Here is a 19422-nt window from a genome sequence, read left to right on the forward strand (position 1 = left end):
TATGTTATGACAAGAAAAAATAAATAACATATTTAATTGCAAATGTTTTTAATTTATTTGTGCCAAGTAATTATACTTTAAAAAAAATTATGTATAGTCTTGTTTTCTGGGAGACTTGCAAGATAAATGCTGTAAAACTTTTGTCTGAAGTAGTGCAACTTCTCTTCAGGCTGTCTGTCTACAAAATACAAAAAAATTGGGCGTGCACGCGCTTTGCTTGTTCTGAACGCTGTCCTTGGCGCAGGCGCGTTACTTCCTCCTACAGCTCGCTTCAGTGTGTTTGCATTGTGCCTAAACTGCCGGCGAGTTTAAGAAAATATTTTACCTTTAGCAGCTATGTCGGGCAGGTCGGTCCGCGCGGAGACACGGAGTAGGGCGAAAGATGACATCAAGCGGGTTATGGCTGCTGTTGATAAAGTACGAAATTGGTAAGAGGGAAAGCGTTATCTAAGACCCGAGAGCAGCATTGCTAGTGGGGGAGGAGAGACCGGGAGAAGAACAAATTTATGAAACGAAAGATATATTGAATGAAATTCGGTCGGATGATATCTCGGCTCATGTGCGCTGCGCTCCCGTGCTCTGGTCAGATGAGGAGGTCGCTTAAACACGTATCATGTGGGAATATTACATCTATTCATAAAATATTGTGGGTTGAACCTAGAAGCCATTTCGTTGCAGTCACATGAAGCCTTTGCCGTTCTAGCATAGTACATGTACTGCCGGCTTGAGAAGCTTTGTCGGCTACTGGTTTTTCACCGCTCGAATGTTATCAATAATAACATCACAGCCCGCGTTCGACGACAGCGGTCAATAGTTAGAATAGTTTCTATGTTCGCGGGGTTTTAAATTTAGCGCTTGGAGAGGTTTTTGTGTCCTAGAAATATAGGGAGCGCGTGGGGTGCTGGTGGGAAGAGGAACTGTGCAAAGACCGAATTGCTTTACAATTTTATTCTGGATGGTCCTATAGTTTAATAAAATTGCAATTTATAGATTTGCACTAATGTGGATGTGTTTGTAGCCTAAATGTAATCACCACTAAATTAATTTAAATTGTTTAGTTGAGGCTATTCGCCTGTAGGCTCACTCATTGGTAGATTTCTCAAATGGCTACAAGTACATTCCTAACTTTCAAATGAACTTTCCACAGATATGTTGAAGGACATTTTCTACGGGGAATTGACATTTAAAGTGATAGTAAACAAAAATATTTTGTGTTTTGTTGACATTTTGAAATTAATACACAAATGCAAACAAGTGTTCCTCATTCCTTGTGTATCTAATGCAGGGAGAAGAAATGGGTAACAGTCGGTGACACATCCTTGCGAATCTACAAGTGGGTGCCAGTAACCGAACCCAAGTCAAATGATGTAAGTCCGTAGGGTGTTTGGGGGCACCAATTTTTATTCTTTTTTTAATGGTGAGTGTAGAATGAAATTGGGAACAGTTAAATTACAGAAGTACGGTGGATGATCACCATTATGCTTCCGTTTTTCATCTCCTTTCAAATTCCTTCTGATATGACATATACAAAGTGATTATATTGAGATAAAATACATAATGTAATATGTTATACATAATAAATAGCACAACTATAGCATTTTATGTGCGATCTTGCAGAAGAGCAAAAATAAGAAGAAAGGCAAGGATGACAAGTATGGGTCGGAGGTCACAACACCAGAAAACAGCTCTTCTCCTGGAATGATGGACATGCATGGTAAGAGCCAATTCACACCTTTTGCAAACAAAGTGCAAAATAGTTAAAACTGATGTTCAATAATAGTTGTAAACTCATCTTTCTTTTACTTTCTGTATCTCTTAGATGATAACAGTAACCAGAGCTCCATTGCTGACTGCTCCCCGATGAAGCAGGAGAACAGCAACAGTGCCAGCCCTGCCCCAGAGGCCACGGCAACTTCCCAGAGTGACAGCAACGAGGCTAAGAGCGACCACAGCCAGTCCCCTGGCAAAGAGCAGCTGAAGAGCACAGACAGCAAGAGTGGTCAGTCAATATGCTACCTAGCACAGAAAGGGAGAGCATTGCCTTAGTTTCAACTAAACTATATGAAACTATACCATGCATACAGCATATTGTCCTCATTAAAGCTGTGCTCTTGTCTTACCTTGAGGTATTTTCTAAGAGTAGTGTCAACTTGTCAAACAATATGACTTAACTTGAGAGGCAGAATGCTTTTATACAGCCCACATAATCCCAGAATAGTAAAAAAAAGGACATTTGCACAGCTGTCAAGGTCAAAAGTGTACATGTTATGGCTTGTAGAGATGGCATTCATAAGGAACATTTGGTGAACAAAATAATATATAATATATGCCATTTAGCACTCTTTTTTTCCCCAAAGTGACTTAGTCATGCGTGAAAACAAATGTTATGGTGAATGTTACATTCACCAATGTCAATGGCAGCATTGGGAACAGTTCTATGAATTAACCCATCCGCATACAGAGAATGGCTTGAAACAATTTAGCAAGTTGTGGTTAAAGATTTTCAGGCTAGCGATACATATTGACAAACCATAATCAACGATGATGGTATGGAAGATATCATGAAATGCTAAACATGCCTCATAACAGTATTGTGAAAATAGGCATCTACCGAGAGAGATTTATTCACAAGTCTGAGCATGTACTCTGGGCAACAAGAGTTTCTCATGTATTTTGAGAAGTTTAGCTGTTATGTACTAGACAGGCAAACAGATTGTTGTTTCCTCTTGTGCGGTTGAACAGAGGATTTCACGAAGGCCTACTGTAGTTTCTGGTGTAATGAGCTGGTAAATCGATCTGCCATGCCAATGCCGTTTAAGGACGGAGTGCAAAACTCCTCAAAACTACAATGTGCCAACTTGTCATTGATGTAGTTTTCACCAAGTAGCAAGCTAAACACCCGTGAGAGTAGTATTTTCCATAATTCAATACCAACCCCTTGTTCTTTGATTTATTTAACTAGGCAAATCAGTTAAGAACAAATTCTTATTTACAATGAAGGCCTACCAAAAGGCAAAAGACCTCCTGTGGGGACGGGGGCTGGGATTAAAATAACATAAATAAAGGACAAAACACACATCACGACAAGAGACAACACTACATAAAGAGAAACCTAAGATAACATGGCAAGCAGCAACACATAACACAGCATGGTAGCAACAAAACATGTTACAAACATTATTGGGCACAGACAACAACACAAAGGGCAAGAAGGTAGAGACAACAATATATCACGCGAAGCAGCCAGTTCTGTACATACACGCAACTTCGCTTTTTTGCCACAAGATGGTTCTGTAATGTAGAGTTTTAAGTCAGTTACACTAAGGTATTTGTGTCATCACTCAGATTTGGTGATATTCATTTTGGGGAAAATACCGGTAAATAAATCTTGCTAGGTCATGCTGCAATCAGACCTCGTCTACCAAGATCTGCGATAATACACCCCAAGCAAGGTCACTCATGCCACGTCTGTGAAGTTGAAACTATTGTGGATAGTAAAGAGAAGAATAACATGCAACCCTCAAAGACCAAGTTGCGTGTGTGAGTGTTGCAAAATACATTTACACATGTTATTCAATAATTTCACCCACACCGCTCGTGCGAACGTGTCTGCGTAGCCAAATGCTAAAATCTAACTTAGTTCTATTTGAGACATTCCACACGCTGCAAGTCCCCTCATTGGATATCAGGAAGATTCAAACCCACGTGGATGCTTGAAAAACAAGAGGAGAGATCAATTAAAGAGCTAACTAGGTTTCACTTTTTATCTGATTAATAGTCAGAGTAGAGAAACATGACTATGGGTAGAAATTCTACAAAGAATCAGCTAAAAAGAGAACAATAATTATGTCAGGTAAAATAACAACCCAATTTTTATCTCCCAGGACAAACTGGCCAGCAACATCTATCTAGCTAAATGTTCATGAATGTTTTGTGTGTTCGACCTATGCCAAAATTAATATACAGTGCCTTCAGAAAGTACTCAGACGCCTTGACTTTTTCTACATTTTATGTTACAGCCTTATTCTAAAATCGATTAAATAAAAACAAATCCTCAGCCATTTACACATAATACCCCATAATGACAAAGCGCGAGAATTTTTTTTTTTTTTTTTTTACAAATGTATGAAAACTAAAACAGAAACAACTTATATACATAAGTATTCAGAACCTTTGCTATGAGACTCAATTTTGAGCTTAGGTGCATCCTGTTTCCATTGGTCATCCTTGAGATGAGTCCACCTTTGGTAAATTCAATTGATTTGACATGATTTGGAAAGGCACACACCTGTCTATATGAGGTACCACAGTTGAAAGTGCATGTCAGAGCAAAAATCAAGCCATGAGGTCGAAGGAATTGTCCGCAGAGCTCAGAGACAGGATTGTGTCAAGGCACAGATCTGGGGAAGGTTACCAAAAAATGTATGCAGCATTGAAGGTCTCCAAGAACACAGTGGCCTTCATCATTCTTAAATGGAAGAAGTTTGTAACCACCTAGGCTCTTCCTAGTGCTGGCTGCCTGGCCAAACTGAGCAATCGGGGGAGAAGGGCCTTGATCAGGGAGGTGACCAATAACCCAATGGTCACTCTGACAGAGCTCCAGAGTATCTCTGTGGAGATGGGAGAAACTTCCAGAAGGACAGCCATCTCTGCAGCACTCCACCAATCAGGTCTTTATGGTAGTGTGGCCAGACGGAAGCCACTCCTCATAAGTCACATGACAGCCCGCTTGAAGTTTGCCAAAAGGCACCTAAATGACTCTGACCATGAGAAAGTCTTTATGGTCTGATGAAACCAAGATTAAACTATTTGGCACGGATGCCAAGCATCACATCTGGAAGAAACCAAGCACCATCCATACGGTGGAGCATGGTGGTGGCAGCATCATGCTGTAGGGATGTTTTTCAGAGGCCGGGACTGGGAGACTAGTCAGGATCGAGGCAAAGATGAACGGAGCAGAGTGATCCTTGATGAAAACCTGCTTGGGACCTCAGATTGGGTTGAAGATTCACCTTCCAACAGGACAACAACCCTAAGCACACAGCCAAGACAATGCAGGAGTGGCTTCGGGACAAGTCTCTGAAGGAATGTCCTTGAGTGGCCCAGCCAGAGCCCGGATTTGAACCCGATCAAACATCTCTGGAGAGACCTGAAAATAGCTGGGTAGCAACGCTCCCCTTCTAACCTGACAGAGATTGAGAGGATCTGCAGAGAAGAATGGGAGAAACTCCCCAAATACAGGTGTGCCAAGCTTATAGCGTCTCAATGCTGTAATCGCTGCCAAAGGTGCTTCAACAAAGTACTGAGTTAATGGTCTGAATACTTATATAAATGTGATATTTCCTTTTTCAATTTGTAATTTGCAAAAATGTCTAAAACCCCAAAAATTCTTTGTCATTATGGAGTATTGTGTGTAGATTGATTGGGGGGGGGACTATTTAATACATTTTAGAATAAGGCTGTAACTTAACAAAATGTAGAAAAAGTCAAGGGGTCTGAATACTTTGCAAAGGCACTGTAGTTGGTTCACAGTTGGTTTTGATATTTTAACCTCCGTGTCATGATTGCGTCTGGTGTGGATGGACAAAATCAGCAATGACAGATGCACGCGTGTAGTCGGCATGTAACAGAAAATGTACTTGCCTATTTTAATAATTCACTTTTAATCAGAACTGTTACAGAAGTAGTGCCTTGTCCTTTCTTATTCAATTTCCTTAAATCATTTTGTCTACCATGGTTATGCCTGAAACAGACTTTCTGGTATTGCAGGAAATGTTCACTCCTCAGAGTATTCCAACACAAGCACACCCAAGAGGGACGGAAGGTCCACAGGAGGGAATGAACCATCCTCAGACACTCCTCAAGATTCTCAGGTCCTCCCTTCCACAACCATCCAAGACTAGAATGTCTTTGTATACAGTACCAGTCAAAAGTTTGGACACACCTACTCATTCAAGGGTTTTTCTTTATTTGTACTATTTTCTACATTGTAAAATAGTATTTTTTTAATCTGTTATTTTACAAGGTAAGTTGACTGAACACGTTCTCATTTACAGCAACGACCTGGGGAATAGTTACAGAGGAGAGGGATGAATGAGCCAACCATGATGGTTTGAGGGCCAGATTTGGAATTTAGCCAGGACACCGGGGTTAACACCCCTACTCTTACGTTAAGTGCCATGGGATCTTTAATGACCTCAGTCAGGACACCCGTTTAACGTCCCAATCGAAAGACGGCACCCTACACAGGGCAGTGTCCCCAGTCACTGCCCTGAGGTATTGGGATATTTATACACTGCTCAAAAAAATAAAGGGAACACTTAAACAACACAATGTAACTCCAAGTCAATCACACTTCTGTGAAATCAAACTGTCCACTTAGGAAGCAACACGGATTGACAATACATTTCACATGCTGTTGTGCAAATGGAATAGACAAAAGGTGGAAATTATAGGCAATTAGCAAGACACCCCCCAAAACAGGAGTGATTCTGCAGGTGGTGACCACAGACCACTTCTCAGTTCCTATGCTTCCTGGCTGATGTTTTGGTCACTTTTGAATGCTGGCGGTGCTCTCACTCTAGTGGTAGCATGAGACGGAGTCTACAACCCACACAAGTGGCTCAGGTAGTGCAGTTCATCCAGGATGGCACATCAATGCGAACTGTGGCAAAAGGTTAGCTGTGTCTGTCAGCGTAGTGTCCAGAGCATGCAGGCGCTACCAGGAGACAGGCCAGTACATCAGGAGACGTGGAGGAGGCCGTAGGAGGGCAACAATCCAGCAGCAGGACCGCTACCTCCGCCTTTGTGCAAGGAGGTGCACTGCCAGAGCCCTGCAAAATGACCTCCAGCAGGCCACAAATGTGCATGTGTCTGCTCAAACGGTCAGAAACAGACTCCATGAGGGTGGTATGAGGGCCCGACGTCCACAGGTGGGGGTTGTGCTTACAGCCCAACACCGTGCAGGACGTTTCGCATTTGCCAGAGAACACCAAGATTGGCAAATTCGCCACTGGCGCCCTGTGCTCTTCACAGATGAAAGCAGGTTGACACTGAGCACATGAGCACATGTGACAGACGTGACAGACTCTGGAGACGCCGTGGAGAACGTTCTGCTGCCTGCAACATCCTCCAGCATGACCGGTTTGGCGATGGGTCAGTCATGGTGTGGGGTGGCATTTCTTTGTGGGGCCGCACAGCCCTCCATGTGCTCGCCAGAGGTAGCCTGACTGCCATTAGGTACCGAGATGAGATCCTCAAACCCCTTGTGAGACCATATGCTGACACATGCACATTTGTGGCCTGCTGGAGGTCATTTTGCAGGGCTCTGTGTGCACCTCCTTGCACTAAGGCGGAGGTACCGGTCCTGCTGCTGGGTTGTTGCCCTCCTACGGCCTCCTCCACGTCTCCTGATGTACTGGCCTGTCTCCTGGTAGCGCCTGCATGCTCTGGACACTACGCTGACAGACACAGCAAACCTTTTTGCCACAGTTCGCATTGATGTGCCATCCTGGATGAACTGCACTACCTGAGCCACTTGTGTGGGTTGTAGACTCCGTCTCATGCTACCACTAGAGTGAGAGCACCGCCAGCATTCAAAAGTGACCAAAACATCAGCCAGGAAGCATAGGAACTGAGAAGTGGTCTGTGGTCACCACCTGCAGAATCACTCCTGTTTTGGGGGGTGTCTTGCTAATTGCCTATACTTTCCACCTTTTGTCTATTCCATTTGCACAACAGCATGTGACATTTATTGTCAATCAGTGTTGCTTCCTACTGGCCCTCCAACACCACTTCCAGCAGCATCTGGTCTCCCATCCAGGGACTGACCAGGACCATCCCTGCTTAGCTTCAGAAGCAAGCCAGCAGTGGTATGCAGGGTAGTATGCTGCTGGTTAAAGACATCAAACCCATGAAATAACACACATGGAATAATGTAGTAACTATAAAAAAAGTGTTAAACAAATCAAAATATATTTTATATTTGAGATTCTTCAAAGTAGCCACCCTTTGCCTTGATGACAGCTTTGCACACTCTTGGCATTCTTTCAACCAGCTTCATGAGGACTGCTTTTCAGTCTTGAAGGAGTTCACACATATGCTGAGCACTTGTTGGCTGCTTTTCCTTCACACTGCGGTCCAACTCATCCCAAACCATCTCAATTGGGTTAAGGTCGGGTGATTATGGAGGCTAGGTCATCTGATGCATCACTCTCCTTCTTGGTCAAATTACACAGCCTGGAGTTGTTGGGTCATTGTCCTGTTGAAAAACAAATAATAGTCCCACTAAGCGCAAACCAGATGGGTTTGCTGCGTCTCGCCGCAGAATGCTCTGGTATCCATGCTTGTTAAGTGTGCTTTTTTAAAAACTTTAACTTTTTTTATTTGACCTTTTATTTAACCAGGTAAGCTAGTTGAGAACAAGTTCTCATTTACAACTGCGACCTGGCCAAGTGCGAAAAAAAAAAGCAAAGCAGTGCGACACAACAACACAGTTACACATGGAATAATCAAGCTTACAGTCAATAACACAATAGGGGAAAAAAGAAAGTCTATATACAGTGTGTGCAAATGGCGTGAGGGGGTAAGGCAATAAATAGGCCATAGTAGCGAAGTAATTACAGTTTAGCAAATTAACACTGGAGTGATAAATAGCAGATGATGATGTGCAAGTAGAAATACTGGTATGCAAAAGAGCAGGAAAGTAAATAAAAACAATATGGGGATGAGGTAGGTAGATTGGGTGGGCTATTTACAGAAGGGCTATGTACAACTGCAGCGATCGGTTAGCTGCTCAAATCAAATTTTATTTCTCACATACACATGGTTAGCAGATGTTAATGCGAGTGTAGAGAAATGCTTGTGCTTCTAGTTCCGACAATGCAGTAATAACCAAAGAGTAATCTAACCTAACAATTTCACAACAGCTACCTTATACATATACACACAACTGTAAAGGGATGAAGAATATGTACATAAAGATATATGAATGAGTGATGGTACAGAACGGCATAGGCAAGATGCAGTAGATGGTATCGAGTACAGTATATACATATGAGATGAGTAATGTAGGGTATGTAAACATTATATTAAGTGGCATTGTTTAAAGTGGCTAGTGATACATTTTTTACATGTATGGCAGCAGCCACTCAATGTTAGTGGTGGCTGTTTAACAGTCTGATGGCCTTGAGATAGAAGCTGTTTTTCAGTCTCTCGGTCCCTGCTTTGATGCACCTGTACTGACCTCGCCTTCTGGATGGTAGCGGGGTGAACGGGCAGTGGCTCGGGTGGTTGTTGTCCTTGATGATCTTTATGGCCTTCCTGTGACATCGGGTGGTGTAGGTGTCCTGGAGGGCTGATAGTTTGCCCCCGGTGATGCGTTGTGCAGACCTCACTACCCTCTGGAGAGCCTTACGGTTGTGGGCGGAGCAGTTGCCGTACCAGGCGGTGATAGAACCCGGCAGGATGCTCTCGATTGTACATCTGTAAAAGTTTGTGAGCGCTTTTGGTGACAAGCCGAATTTCTTCAGCCTCCTGAGGTTGAAGAGGCGCTGCTGCGACTTCTTCACCACGATGTCTGTGTGGGTGGACCAATTCAGTTTGTCTGTGATGTGTATGCCGAGGAACTTAACTTACTACCCTCTCCACTACTGTCCCGTTGATGTGGATAGGGGGGTGCTCCCTCTGCTGATTCCTGAAGTCCACGATCATCTCCTTTGTTTTGTTGACGTTGAGTGTGAGGTTATTTTCCTGACACCACACTCCGAGGGCCCTCACCTCCTCCCTGTAGGCCGTCTCGTCGTTGTTGGTAATCAAGCCTACCACTGTAGTGTTGTCGGCAAACTTGATGATTGAGTTGGGGGTGTGCATGGCCACGCAGTCGTGGGTGAACAGGGAGTACAGGAGAGGGCTCAGAACGCACCCTTGTGGGGCCCCAGTGTTGAGGATCAGCGGGGTGGAGATGTTGTTACCTACCCTCACCACCTGGGTGCGGCCCGTCAGGAAGTCCAGGACCCAGTTGCACAGGGCGGGGTCGGGACCCAGGGTCTCGAGCTTGATGACGAGTTTGGGGGGTACTATGGTGTTAAATGCTGAGCTGTAGTCGATGAACAGCACTCACATAGGTATTCCTCTTGTCCAGGTGGGTTAGGGCAGTGTGGTTGCAATTGCGTCGTCTGTGGACCTATTGGGGCGGTAAGCAAATTGGAGTGGGTCTAGGGTGTCAGGTAGGGTGGAGGTGATATGGTCCTTGACTAGTCTCTCAAAGCACTTCATTGCCGTCTGGGCCTGCAGCCTTGTGAGGGTTAACACGTTTAAATGTTTTACTCATGTTGGCTGCAGTGAAGGAGAGTCCGCAGGATTTGGTAGCGGGCTGTGTCAGTGGCACTGTATTGTCCTCAAAGCGAGCAAAGAAGTTGTTTAGTCTGTCTGTGAGCAAGACATCCTACCTTATGTTTAAAGTTAGTAAGGGAAATATAAGTCTCCAGCTTCAGCGATTTTTGCAATTAATTCCAGTCATTGGCAGCAGACAACTGGAAGGAGAGGAGGTGTTGGCTTTCGGGATGACCAGTGAGATATACCTGCTGGAGCGCGTGCTACGGGTGGGTGTTATCGTGATTAGTGAACTCAGATAAGGCGGAGCTTTACCTAGCATATACTTATAGATGACCTGGAGCAGAGGGTCTGGTGACGAATATGTAGCGAGGGCCAGCCGACTAGGCATACAGGTCGCAGTGGTGGGTGGTATAAGGGGCTTTGATGACAAAACGGATGGCACTGTGATAGACTGCATCCAGTTTGCTGAGTAGAGTATTGGAAGCTATTTTGTAAATGAAGTGTGCTTTGAATTCTAAATAAATCAGTGTCACCAGCAAAGCACCATCACACCACCATCTCCATGTTTCACGGTGGGAACCACACATGCGGAGATCATCAGGTCACCTACCCTGCTTCTCACAAAGACACGGCAGTTGAAATCAAAAATCTAAAATGTGGACTCATCAGACCAAAGGACAGATTTCCACCGGTCTAATGTCCATTGCTCGTGTTTCTTGGCCCAAGCAAGTCTCTTCTTCTTATTGGTGTCCTTTGGTCGTGGTTTCTTTGCAGCAATTTGACCATGAAGGCCTGATTCACGCAGTCTCCTCCGAACAGTTGATGTTGAGATGTCTGTTACTTGAACTCTGTGAATAATTTATTTGGGCTGCAATTTCAGAGGCTGGTAACTCTGATGAAGTTCTCCTCTGCAGCAGAGGTAACTCTGTGTCTTCCTTTCCTGTGGCAGTCCTCATGAGAGCCAGTTTCATCATAGCGCTTGATGGTTTTTGCGTCTGCACTTGAAGAAACTTTCAAAGTTCTTGACATTTTCCAGATTGACTTACCTTCAAGTCTTAAAGAAATGATGGACTGTTGTTTCTCTTTGCTTATTTGAGCTATTGCCATAATATGGACTTGGTCTTTTGCCAAATAAGGCTATCTTCTGTGTACCACCCCTACCTTGTCACAACACAACTGATTGGCTCAAACACAGTATGGAAAGAAATTCCACAAAGGCACACCTATTAATTGAAATATATTTTGATTTGTTTAGCACATTTTCTGTGGACTAAATAATTCCATATGTGTCATTTCATAGTTTTGATGTCTTCACTATTATTCTACAATGTAGAAAATAGTAAAAATAAAAACTTTTGACTTGTACTGTATGTTTGTCAATTATACATTTTACTGATGCAGTATAATGAAACTCGTTTAACAGCAAGTATTTTAATATGAAAAGCTTACGTTTTCTGAAATAATTTGTTTTATTTTTGCAGGAATCTGAAGATGGCACTCCTCCCAATAAGAAGGGCAAGTTGGAAACTCCCTCAGCTGATTTTGAGGAAATCTAATTTATCTTCTCCCATCACCAATTCCTCAACCTGTCGCTACTTCCTAATCACTTCAGGTGTCCTAACCTCTCCTGTGTCTTCATCTCTTTCTTCTTCTGCATTGGTCCCAGAGGAGTCCAGCACCCCCACCCCCCTCTCATTTTGCCACTAACACCTGCTATTGTTTTGGTTCTCCGCCAAAGTGTATGTACATACAGTATTTTGATTTAGTCACTTTTGTTGTTTTGCTCAGGAGGGTCAACACACTGTTTGAATCCTTTTATGATCTGTTGGTTCTGCTGCTGTTGTAACTTTTGTATTACTTTGACAGTTAGACATTAGTTCATTTAACTATAAGACAACACCTACATTTTTTATTAATTAGTGGCACTTGGTTGCTTATTGGTTTCCCTTTCCCCTCGTGTGAAAGCTGTAGCTTGTAGCATAGGCCTACTTCCAGGTTTGTGTGCCTTGAATTGCCAGAATAATGTGTGTAGATTTGTTTCTATAGTGTGTATACTTCACTCTGGTATATCAAGTGCCCATTGCCCAGTTTTTGTTAACCTTTTCAAAGCATTTTTCAGTGCAAATGTAGGCTGCTTGGTTATAGCTCTTTGAATACCTCACTGAAGTCCAGCAGTGCTGGCAACACTATGTATAGATTAAACAATAAGTATAACCTCTACTTGCGAAGTGTAAGTGGCCTAAATAGTTGTTTCCTCGTCAGCCTTTGCCCAACTAAAAATGCCTTATTCAATTAGTCCTACAGAAAGTCAAATGTTGAATGTCTTCTTTTGGGACCCTTATTTGTATTATTATTTTATTAGTGTTGGAATACATTTGAGTGGGGTTTAACGAGCATAATTTATTCCACAAATATTAATTGATTTCGTCATGTAAAAGGTTTTAAAATAAAACAATTCTACAAAAAACAACTTGTTATGCAGCTGCCACCGATTATAAAGCTACAATGCAGATAGCTCTAGTTTAGATCCCTGTAATATGGATATCTTCCAGAATTGAGTCAGAGAGGAAGAGGCAAAGCAAGGTTTTACTCCGGAATTTGCTTACGTAAGGCTTATTTGATCAAATAAAAGTTGTGTAATGGTTAGGTATGCACTGATAAGTGGATGCACATGGCAGTTTGGAAACTTTAGGGAAAAAATACTTTATGGGAGTTGTGCCTGTCAGAGATGGAGGACATTGCCATTGAGGGCTTCCACCTGCATGTGGCAGGTCTTGCAAACTGTCACGGATTACAAAGGGAAACCCAGCCTTGAGCTGCTCAGTAACGTCAGCCTACCAGATGAGCTAAATGCCTTCTATGCTTGCTTCGAGGCAAGCAACACTGAACCATGCATGATGGCGCCAACAGACATGGCACCTCTGCTTCGAGCTCCTAAGCAACTTTGCAGTATTTTGTTTTTACAAGCATTTTGCTACACCGGCAATAACATCTGTTAAATATGTGTATGTGACCAATACATTTGATTTGAGAGCACTAGCTGTTCCGGGTGACTGTGATCTCGCTCTCTTTAGCCGATGTAAGACCTTTAAACAGGTTAACATTAACAAGGCCAGATGGATTACCAGGATGCGTACTCAGTGCATGCACTGATCAGCTGGCAAGTGTCTTCACTGGCATTTTCAGCCGCTCCCTGACTGTCTGTAATACCTACACGTTTCAAGGAGACCACCATAGTCCCTTTGCCCAAGAATGCCAAGGTGTAAACTGTCTAAATGACTATCGCCACATTGCACTCATATGTAGCCATGAAATGCTTTGAAAGACTGGTCATAGCTCACATCATCCCAGACACCCTGGACCCACTCCAGTTTGCATACCGCCCCAACCGATCCACACTCTCTATTGCACTCCACACTGCCCTCTCCCACCTGGAAAAAAGGAACATGTAAGAATGTTAATTGACGACACCTCAGTTTAACACCATACTGCCCTCCAAGCTCATCACTAAGCTCGACCCTGGGACTGAACACCTCCCTCTGCAACTGGATCCTGGACTTCCTGGCGGGCCGCCCCCAGGTGGTGAGGGTAGGCAACAACACATCAACCTCAATGGCCCTCAACACAGGGGCCCCTCAGGGGTGCGTGCTTAGGCCCCTCCTGTGCTCCCTGTTCACCCATGATTGCGTACCTGCACCTAACTTCAACACCATTTAGTTTGCTGACGACAAGATGGTGGTAAGCCTGATCGCCGACGACGATGAGACAGCCTATAAGGACGAGGTCCGTGACCTGCCAGTGTGGTGCCAGGACAACAACCTTTCCCTCAATGTCCGCAAGACAAAGGTGCTTATAGTAGAATACAGGAAACGAAGTGCAACGCACGCTCCCATTCACATCGACGAGGCTATAGAGCGGGTCGAGATCAAGTTCCTCTGTGTTCACATCACTAAGGAATTTAACATGGTCCACACACACCAACACAGTCGCAAAGAAGGCATGACAACCTCCCCAGGAGGCTGAAAAGATTTATCATGGGCCCTCAGATCCTCAAAGTTCTACAGCTGCACCATTGAGAGCATCTTGTATCTACCTCAATTACCCTGTACACCTGCACATCAACTCTGTACTGATACCCTGTGTATATATCCAAGTTATCATTACTCATTGTGTATTTATTCCTTGTGTTATCATCTCTATTATTTTTGAATTGGTGTGAAGGGCCCTTAAGTAAGCAGTTCACTGTTAGTCTACCCTGTTTGTGACGCATGTGACAAATACGTTTTGATTTAAGTAGTCAACTGGGTGGGAATTCCTGAGTTGGGAGCAATCACCCAATGAAGAAGAAAATGTACTACTTTAAAATGGAGAACCTCAATGGTGCTGCCTATGCTGTCTCAGACGCTGTAATGGCACAGATACAAAGATAAGTCTTAGCTCTATAGCCTGTTGTTCACACACTTATTTGCCCTCTCATTGGCTAGAATGGTCCCACCTGATCTTGCCTCCCACCTGCCTTCCATCTTTGAGGACATCAGTGGCGATTTTAGCATGTAAATCCTAGTGGTGCAAAAAAATAAAAGTGGGATGCATGCCAGCAAAGTCACCACACAACACTAAACAATACATTCATTTCACTATAACGGTGACAAACAGTGCCCACAAACTGTTAGGGCCTACATCAAGTTGTCCCAACACCTTACCACTGCTACACCTGGCTATAATCGGAGCCTTGTCTGACAGCAAAACAGTTAATTCAGCCTCATTTACTGCCTTTAAAAAACAGCTGATATGGCTGACTTGCTTAAACAAATGTGATTTCTACTGACAATTGAGATGTACAAACTATGGCATAATGGGACGGAAAGCAGATAAGAGGCAATCCGTAATTTCGATTAAGACATGAGCGAGCTAGGACGGATATAGTCAATATAACTATTTGTTCAGCACTTTTGAAATGTAAAGCGACAGATTTCAAAACATGGGTGGTTCTTACAGTGTTCTTCCTGTACACCAAGTCAGAACCATAGGATAAATAAAGGGGGCATATAAGCAGACAATGAAAGCTCTTACAATATTCAATAATTACATTTATCAAAAACAGGTTATAGGCTACATGTGCACCACCATGTCAAAACAATAGTTGAAATTAAGAGGTGGAAATAGGCCAAATTATTAGGGTGAGGCACATGGGCTACTAACAGCTTACTACACAACATACACTTAGTATTACTTTTAATTTCAAAAAAACTTTGACCCCTTTTTCTCCCCAATTGGTAGTTAGTCTTGTCTCATCGCTGCAACTTCTGTACGGTCTCGGGAGAGGCCAAGGTCGAGAGCCATGTGTCCTCCGAAACACGACCCAACGAAGTCGCACTGCTTCTTGACACAATGCCCACTTAACCTGGAAGCCAGTTGCACCAATGTGTCGGAGGAAACACCGTGCGACTGTGTCAGCGTGCATACGCCTGCCAGCCACAGGAGTGGCTACAGCGCAATGGGACAAGGACATCCCTACCGGCCAAACCCTCTTGTGCGCCGCCCCATGGGTCTCCGGGTCGCGGACGGCTGCGACAGAGCCTGGACTCGAACCAGGATCTCTAGAAAGATGCCCGAGTTCCGGATTTACAATTCTGAGTTGGATGAAAGTTCAAAACGTATTTTCCCAGTCTTAGTTCATTTTTCCAGAGTTCCCAGTTGTCTTAAACTCGCTAAAGTCATATTTTGCCGATCCAAATTAAGTTGTTTTGTGCGCGGCACAAATCATGCTTCATTGACAGCATGGCCAATGTTGAATGTTTATTATTTTAAACTAGGAAAAGAGGCCCTTAATCTTAGACTTGGGACCACACAGCCACCACTGAATAGGGGGCTAATGATTGCTTTGCAATGCTTGCAGTTAGCCACTGATTCCTTCCAAACCACTCATTGTTGAATTTGCGATGTCCAACTTGTTGTGTAATGTTAATGTCCAATGGCCGATGCGCACCAATACGTTTTATCTATAATTTCTCTTCATATGACAAGGATTAAAAAGGATTTGTCAGTACATTGTCAACTTGATTCATGGTGATGACTGCTAGCTAAGATTTTGAAAGTCCAATCAAAGCTACTGTAGATATAACGTGATTTGATGTAATTCTGTGGCCAATGACCTTGAGCGTTCTTGGATGGGCACTTCTAATATAACTCTATGGCAGCACCCAAGGGGGCTTGAATTTTCGAGCTCTGCCCTTAAACTTGGTGGCGCAACGCTCTGTGTTTTCTGCTGGCTTGTCCCACCACCACAGAAGCACTGAGCTAGGCTGAAATACCTGCATTTTGGAGCTGACTTACTCGAAAAAACTAAAAAGAGACCATGTTTGTATGCAGTTTTATTAACTCAATGATGTATATATATATTTTTTTACATTGTTTGCAAACTGATGTGACACGTATTAATGCCAAAATAACATGCAAAACATGCAAGCCCCCTGCCATTAACCCTTACCTAACCCATTTAAATGTTCAACTTTAATGGGGTAGGAAACGGGAGAGACAAAATGCATGTTATGTGCCTGAAGACCCTGAGCTGTCAACGGACAGTGAACTTGAAATTGATCCTGACGAAAGTGAGGAGAAAGAACCTGGGTCGTCAGGTGGTGTGAAGGCTTCCGAGCCTCACTCCAATGATCAGGAAGACTCTGGCCCAATGGGAGTATGATTCTTGGATTAAGTGGATCCATACCTTTGGTTGATCTGTTTGTGGTTTTGAGTCTATGGGGACGAAAGTGGTGTTCTGCTTAAAGAAGTAAAATTTGTTTTATATTGGGTATTCGGTTTCCTCGTCAATAGCTATTGAACCAAGCATAACATGACTATGAAGATGGTATATTCTGAATCACGTGGATGTCAAAAAGTCCAAGGTCAATTAGCTACTTGACTATTTCTACCTAAGTAATTACACAAAAACAAATACACCCCCCCCAACACCCCTGTAGTAATATCTCTTCACAATTTTACACACATGTACCAGCATACAATCCATTCTCCAACTAAATATTCACAATGTTTGCTAGTTATATTACACAGTGCTAAAATTAGTCCATCCATAAAATTAAAATGTAGGTGCAAACCTGTCTATGACTTCACTCTTTCCCAAGCGTGTTAGTATGAATATCCTTGTCAATTGTCATCCTATCTTGGTCTCCTAAGCCAGGTATGTAGATGTTTTAATGCACTGAAAGATCTCTCACAGCTGCTAACTGGGATGGTCAGCACAGTCTATACGATTGCCTTGAGTGATGGGAAAATATCAGTGTCTAACAATGTATACACACAGGACATGTCAGAAGTGGCATCTTTATGTTTAGCAAGGACTAGTTCCTCTGGCTTGAGATGAATATGCCATGTTTGTCTTGTGTGGGCCTGCCCTCTCGAGATGTTCTCCCGTGTTCTCGCTCTGTCTTGTCCCCTCTCTTCCTTGCTGTCTGACGTTCTGCTGTCTTGGGTTTCCTATATTATTACAGACAAACACACAGAAGCAATATATGCACACACAACATGAACAGGCAAATAATGTTTACATTAATTTTTTCACTCAATCTTAAACCTGATTAACATTCAACTGTCTTACCCTTCACTAACCACAATACCTGTTTTCTCTCTCCGTCGCTTTAGCAACAAAATCTAAATGCGTGCAACCATGTGGCAAAACAAATGAGGTTGGCTTACATTGTTTACATGTAAGCTATATTTAGTTTCCAATTTTTATTTTAAACAAATACATTTGCACAATGACCACTTGTTGTTTCAAATAAATCTTTACATTTGTTGGTTAGCTAGCTAGTGAATTTTTGCCATATTTGCATAGACATGAAATCAGTCAAAACAAGACATGGTATCAATAACTTGAAATATGCTGAAATAAACCACTTATTCCCACACATGGCAGTGTCATTCTTGCTAATAATCTGGCCATCCAGAATCACAACAGGCTGATTTAAGCCCCATGGAAGATCGCACATCATTTTTGTGACGTTGTCAGCCAACCCATCTATGTAGCTAGATGCTAAATAATTGTATTGTTAACACACACACACAATCTATTCACTTCCTCCTGCAAATACAACAACCGTCTCAGTGTTAGCTCGACTGGGTAGTCCCTCATGTTAGTTAGTTAGCTTAACGTTATTTGTCAGTGCAGCTTTTGAGTCGACATGTTGAATGTAAATTACTAGAATCTGGATTACTGTGAAGTCAATAACATCATTATGGGCTAACAAAATGTGCTATAGTAATAGCAAGCTTACAAAGTTCACCTCCGGTTCTCCTTCTCATCTTTGCGCTCTCTCCCACAGAGATTGAGCCTGTGCACGGCAAAATATAGTTTGGGGGGGACGAATCAAAAATTACTTTAGAAAACCACCTTGTCTCCGCCTCCTAAAGTGCCACCATACACTGAAATGCTGGTTTTAGGCAGCACTAAAAAGACAGGGCAGACCAGGGCTCATGTTTGTAATATTCCTTGCAGTGTAGAATAGCTTATTTTACACTATTCCAGCAGGGCAAAAGACTCGGAACAGAGACAAAATCATTCGGGGCTAAAGCCTGGGTCCGGTGAAGACAATGCTTGATGCAATGCAGACCCGGTGGAGAGCGTGAGCATGAGGAGACACGGTCTGTCCTTTAGAGTTTTGATGCAGAGTGTTGCCGGATAAAGTCATGCTAGGGTATAAATTATCCTGTGAGAGCTTTTGTTCCGAACCCACTAAGGTGTTTCAGGTGCCAAATTTATGGTTATGTTACAGCAGTATGTAGAAGGAAGATTCAAGTGTGAGAAGTGTGCAGGAGGACATGGGACAAGTGTAGTTTAAAGGGGAAAAGTGTGTGTTTCAATTCAATTGTGGGGGTGGCCATGTTGCTGGGGATCAGAAATGTCCTGTGCTAGTGAGAGATTTGAGCCCTGTGAGTAGTAGGCCTTGTTGATTGGAGCCCTGTGAGTAGTAGTTAGCTTGTTGCTGTTGTGGTCATTAATTGTACCACAATGAGGGGAAGGAAATCCCAGAATATTGAATTGGTAGTAGCAGCAAAACTGGGAAACGCAGC

General features: G+C 43.1%; 1 protein-coding gene and 1 long non-coding RNA gene across 2 annotated transcripts; one reads left to right on the forward strand and one right to left on the reverse strand.

The window, feature by feature from the left end:
* The first annotated feature begins 236 nt into the window (after positions 1 to 236).
* LOC129853599 (B-cell CLL/lymphoma 7 protein family member A-like) lies at positions 237 to 12805 on the forward strand. The gene is made up of 6 exons (XM_055919795.1): positions 237 to 428; positions 1286 to 1367; positions 1618 to 1714; positions 1820 to 1999; positions 5770 to 5873; positions 11817 to 12805. Exons 1-6 carry the CDS (start codon positions 337 to 339, stop codon positions 11889 to 11891), a joined length of 630 nt encoding a protein of 209 aa, XP_055775770.1. The 5' UTR covers positions 237 to 336; the 3' UTR covers positions 11892 to 12805.
* A 3887-nt stretch (positions 12806 to 16692) lies between these two features.
* Positions 16693 to 19105, reverse strand: LOC129853600 (uncharacterized). The gene is made up of 2 exons (XR_008759160.1): positions 18627 to 19105; positions 16693 to 17829 (listed from the first exon to the last, which is right to left on the reverse strand). It is a non-coding gene; the product is annotated as an uncharacterized LOC129853600 (long non-coding RNA).
* Positions 19106 to 19422: the final 317 nt, after the last annotated feature.

Source organism: Salvelinus fontinalis, chromosome 4, assembly GCF_029448725.1.
Source record: "Salvelinus fontinalis isolate EN_2023a chromosome 4, ASM2944872v1, whole genome shotgun sequence".
In the NCBI taxonomy this organism is placed as follows: domain Eukaryota; kingdom Metazoa; phylum Chordata; class Actinopteri; order Salmoniformes; family Salmonidae; genus Salvelinus; species Salvelinus fontinalis.

What these genes read in the sequence shown, in the direction of transcription:
- LOC129853599 (XM_055919795.1), top strand. Translation starts at nt 337, where the DNA reads ATGTCGGGCAGGTCGGTCCGCGCGGAGACACGGAGTAGGGCGAAAGAT. An exon ending in CCGAACCCAAGTCAAATGAT is followed by an intron (nt 1,368 to 1,617) that starts GTAAGTCCGTAG and finishes GCGATCTTGCAG; the next exon opens with AAGAGCAAAAATAAGAAGAA. An exon ending in GAGCACAGACAGCAAGAGTG is followed by an intron (nt 2,000 to 5,769) that starts GTCAGTCAATAT and finishes CTGGTATTGCAG; the next exon opens with GAAATGTTCACTCCTCAGAG.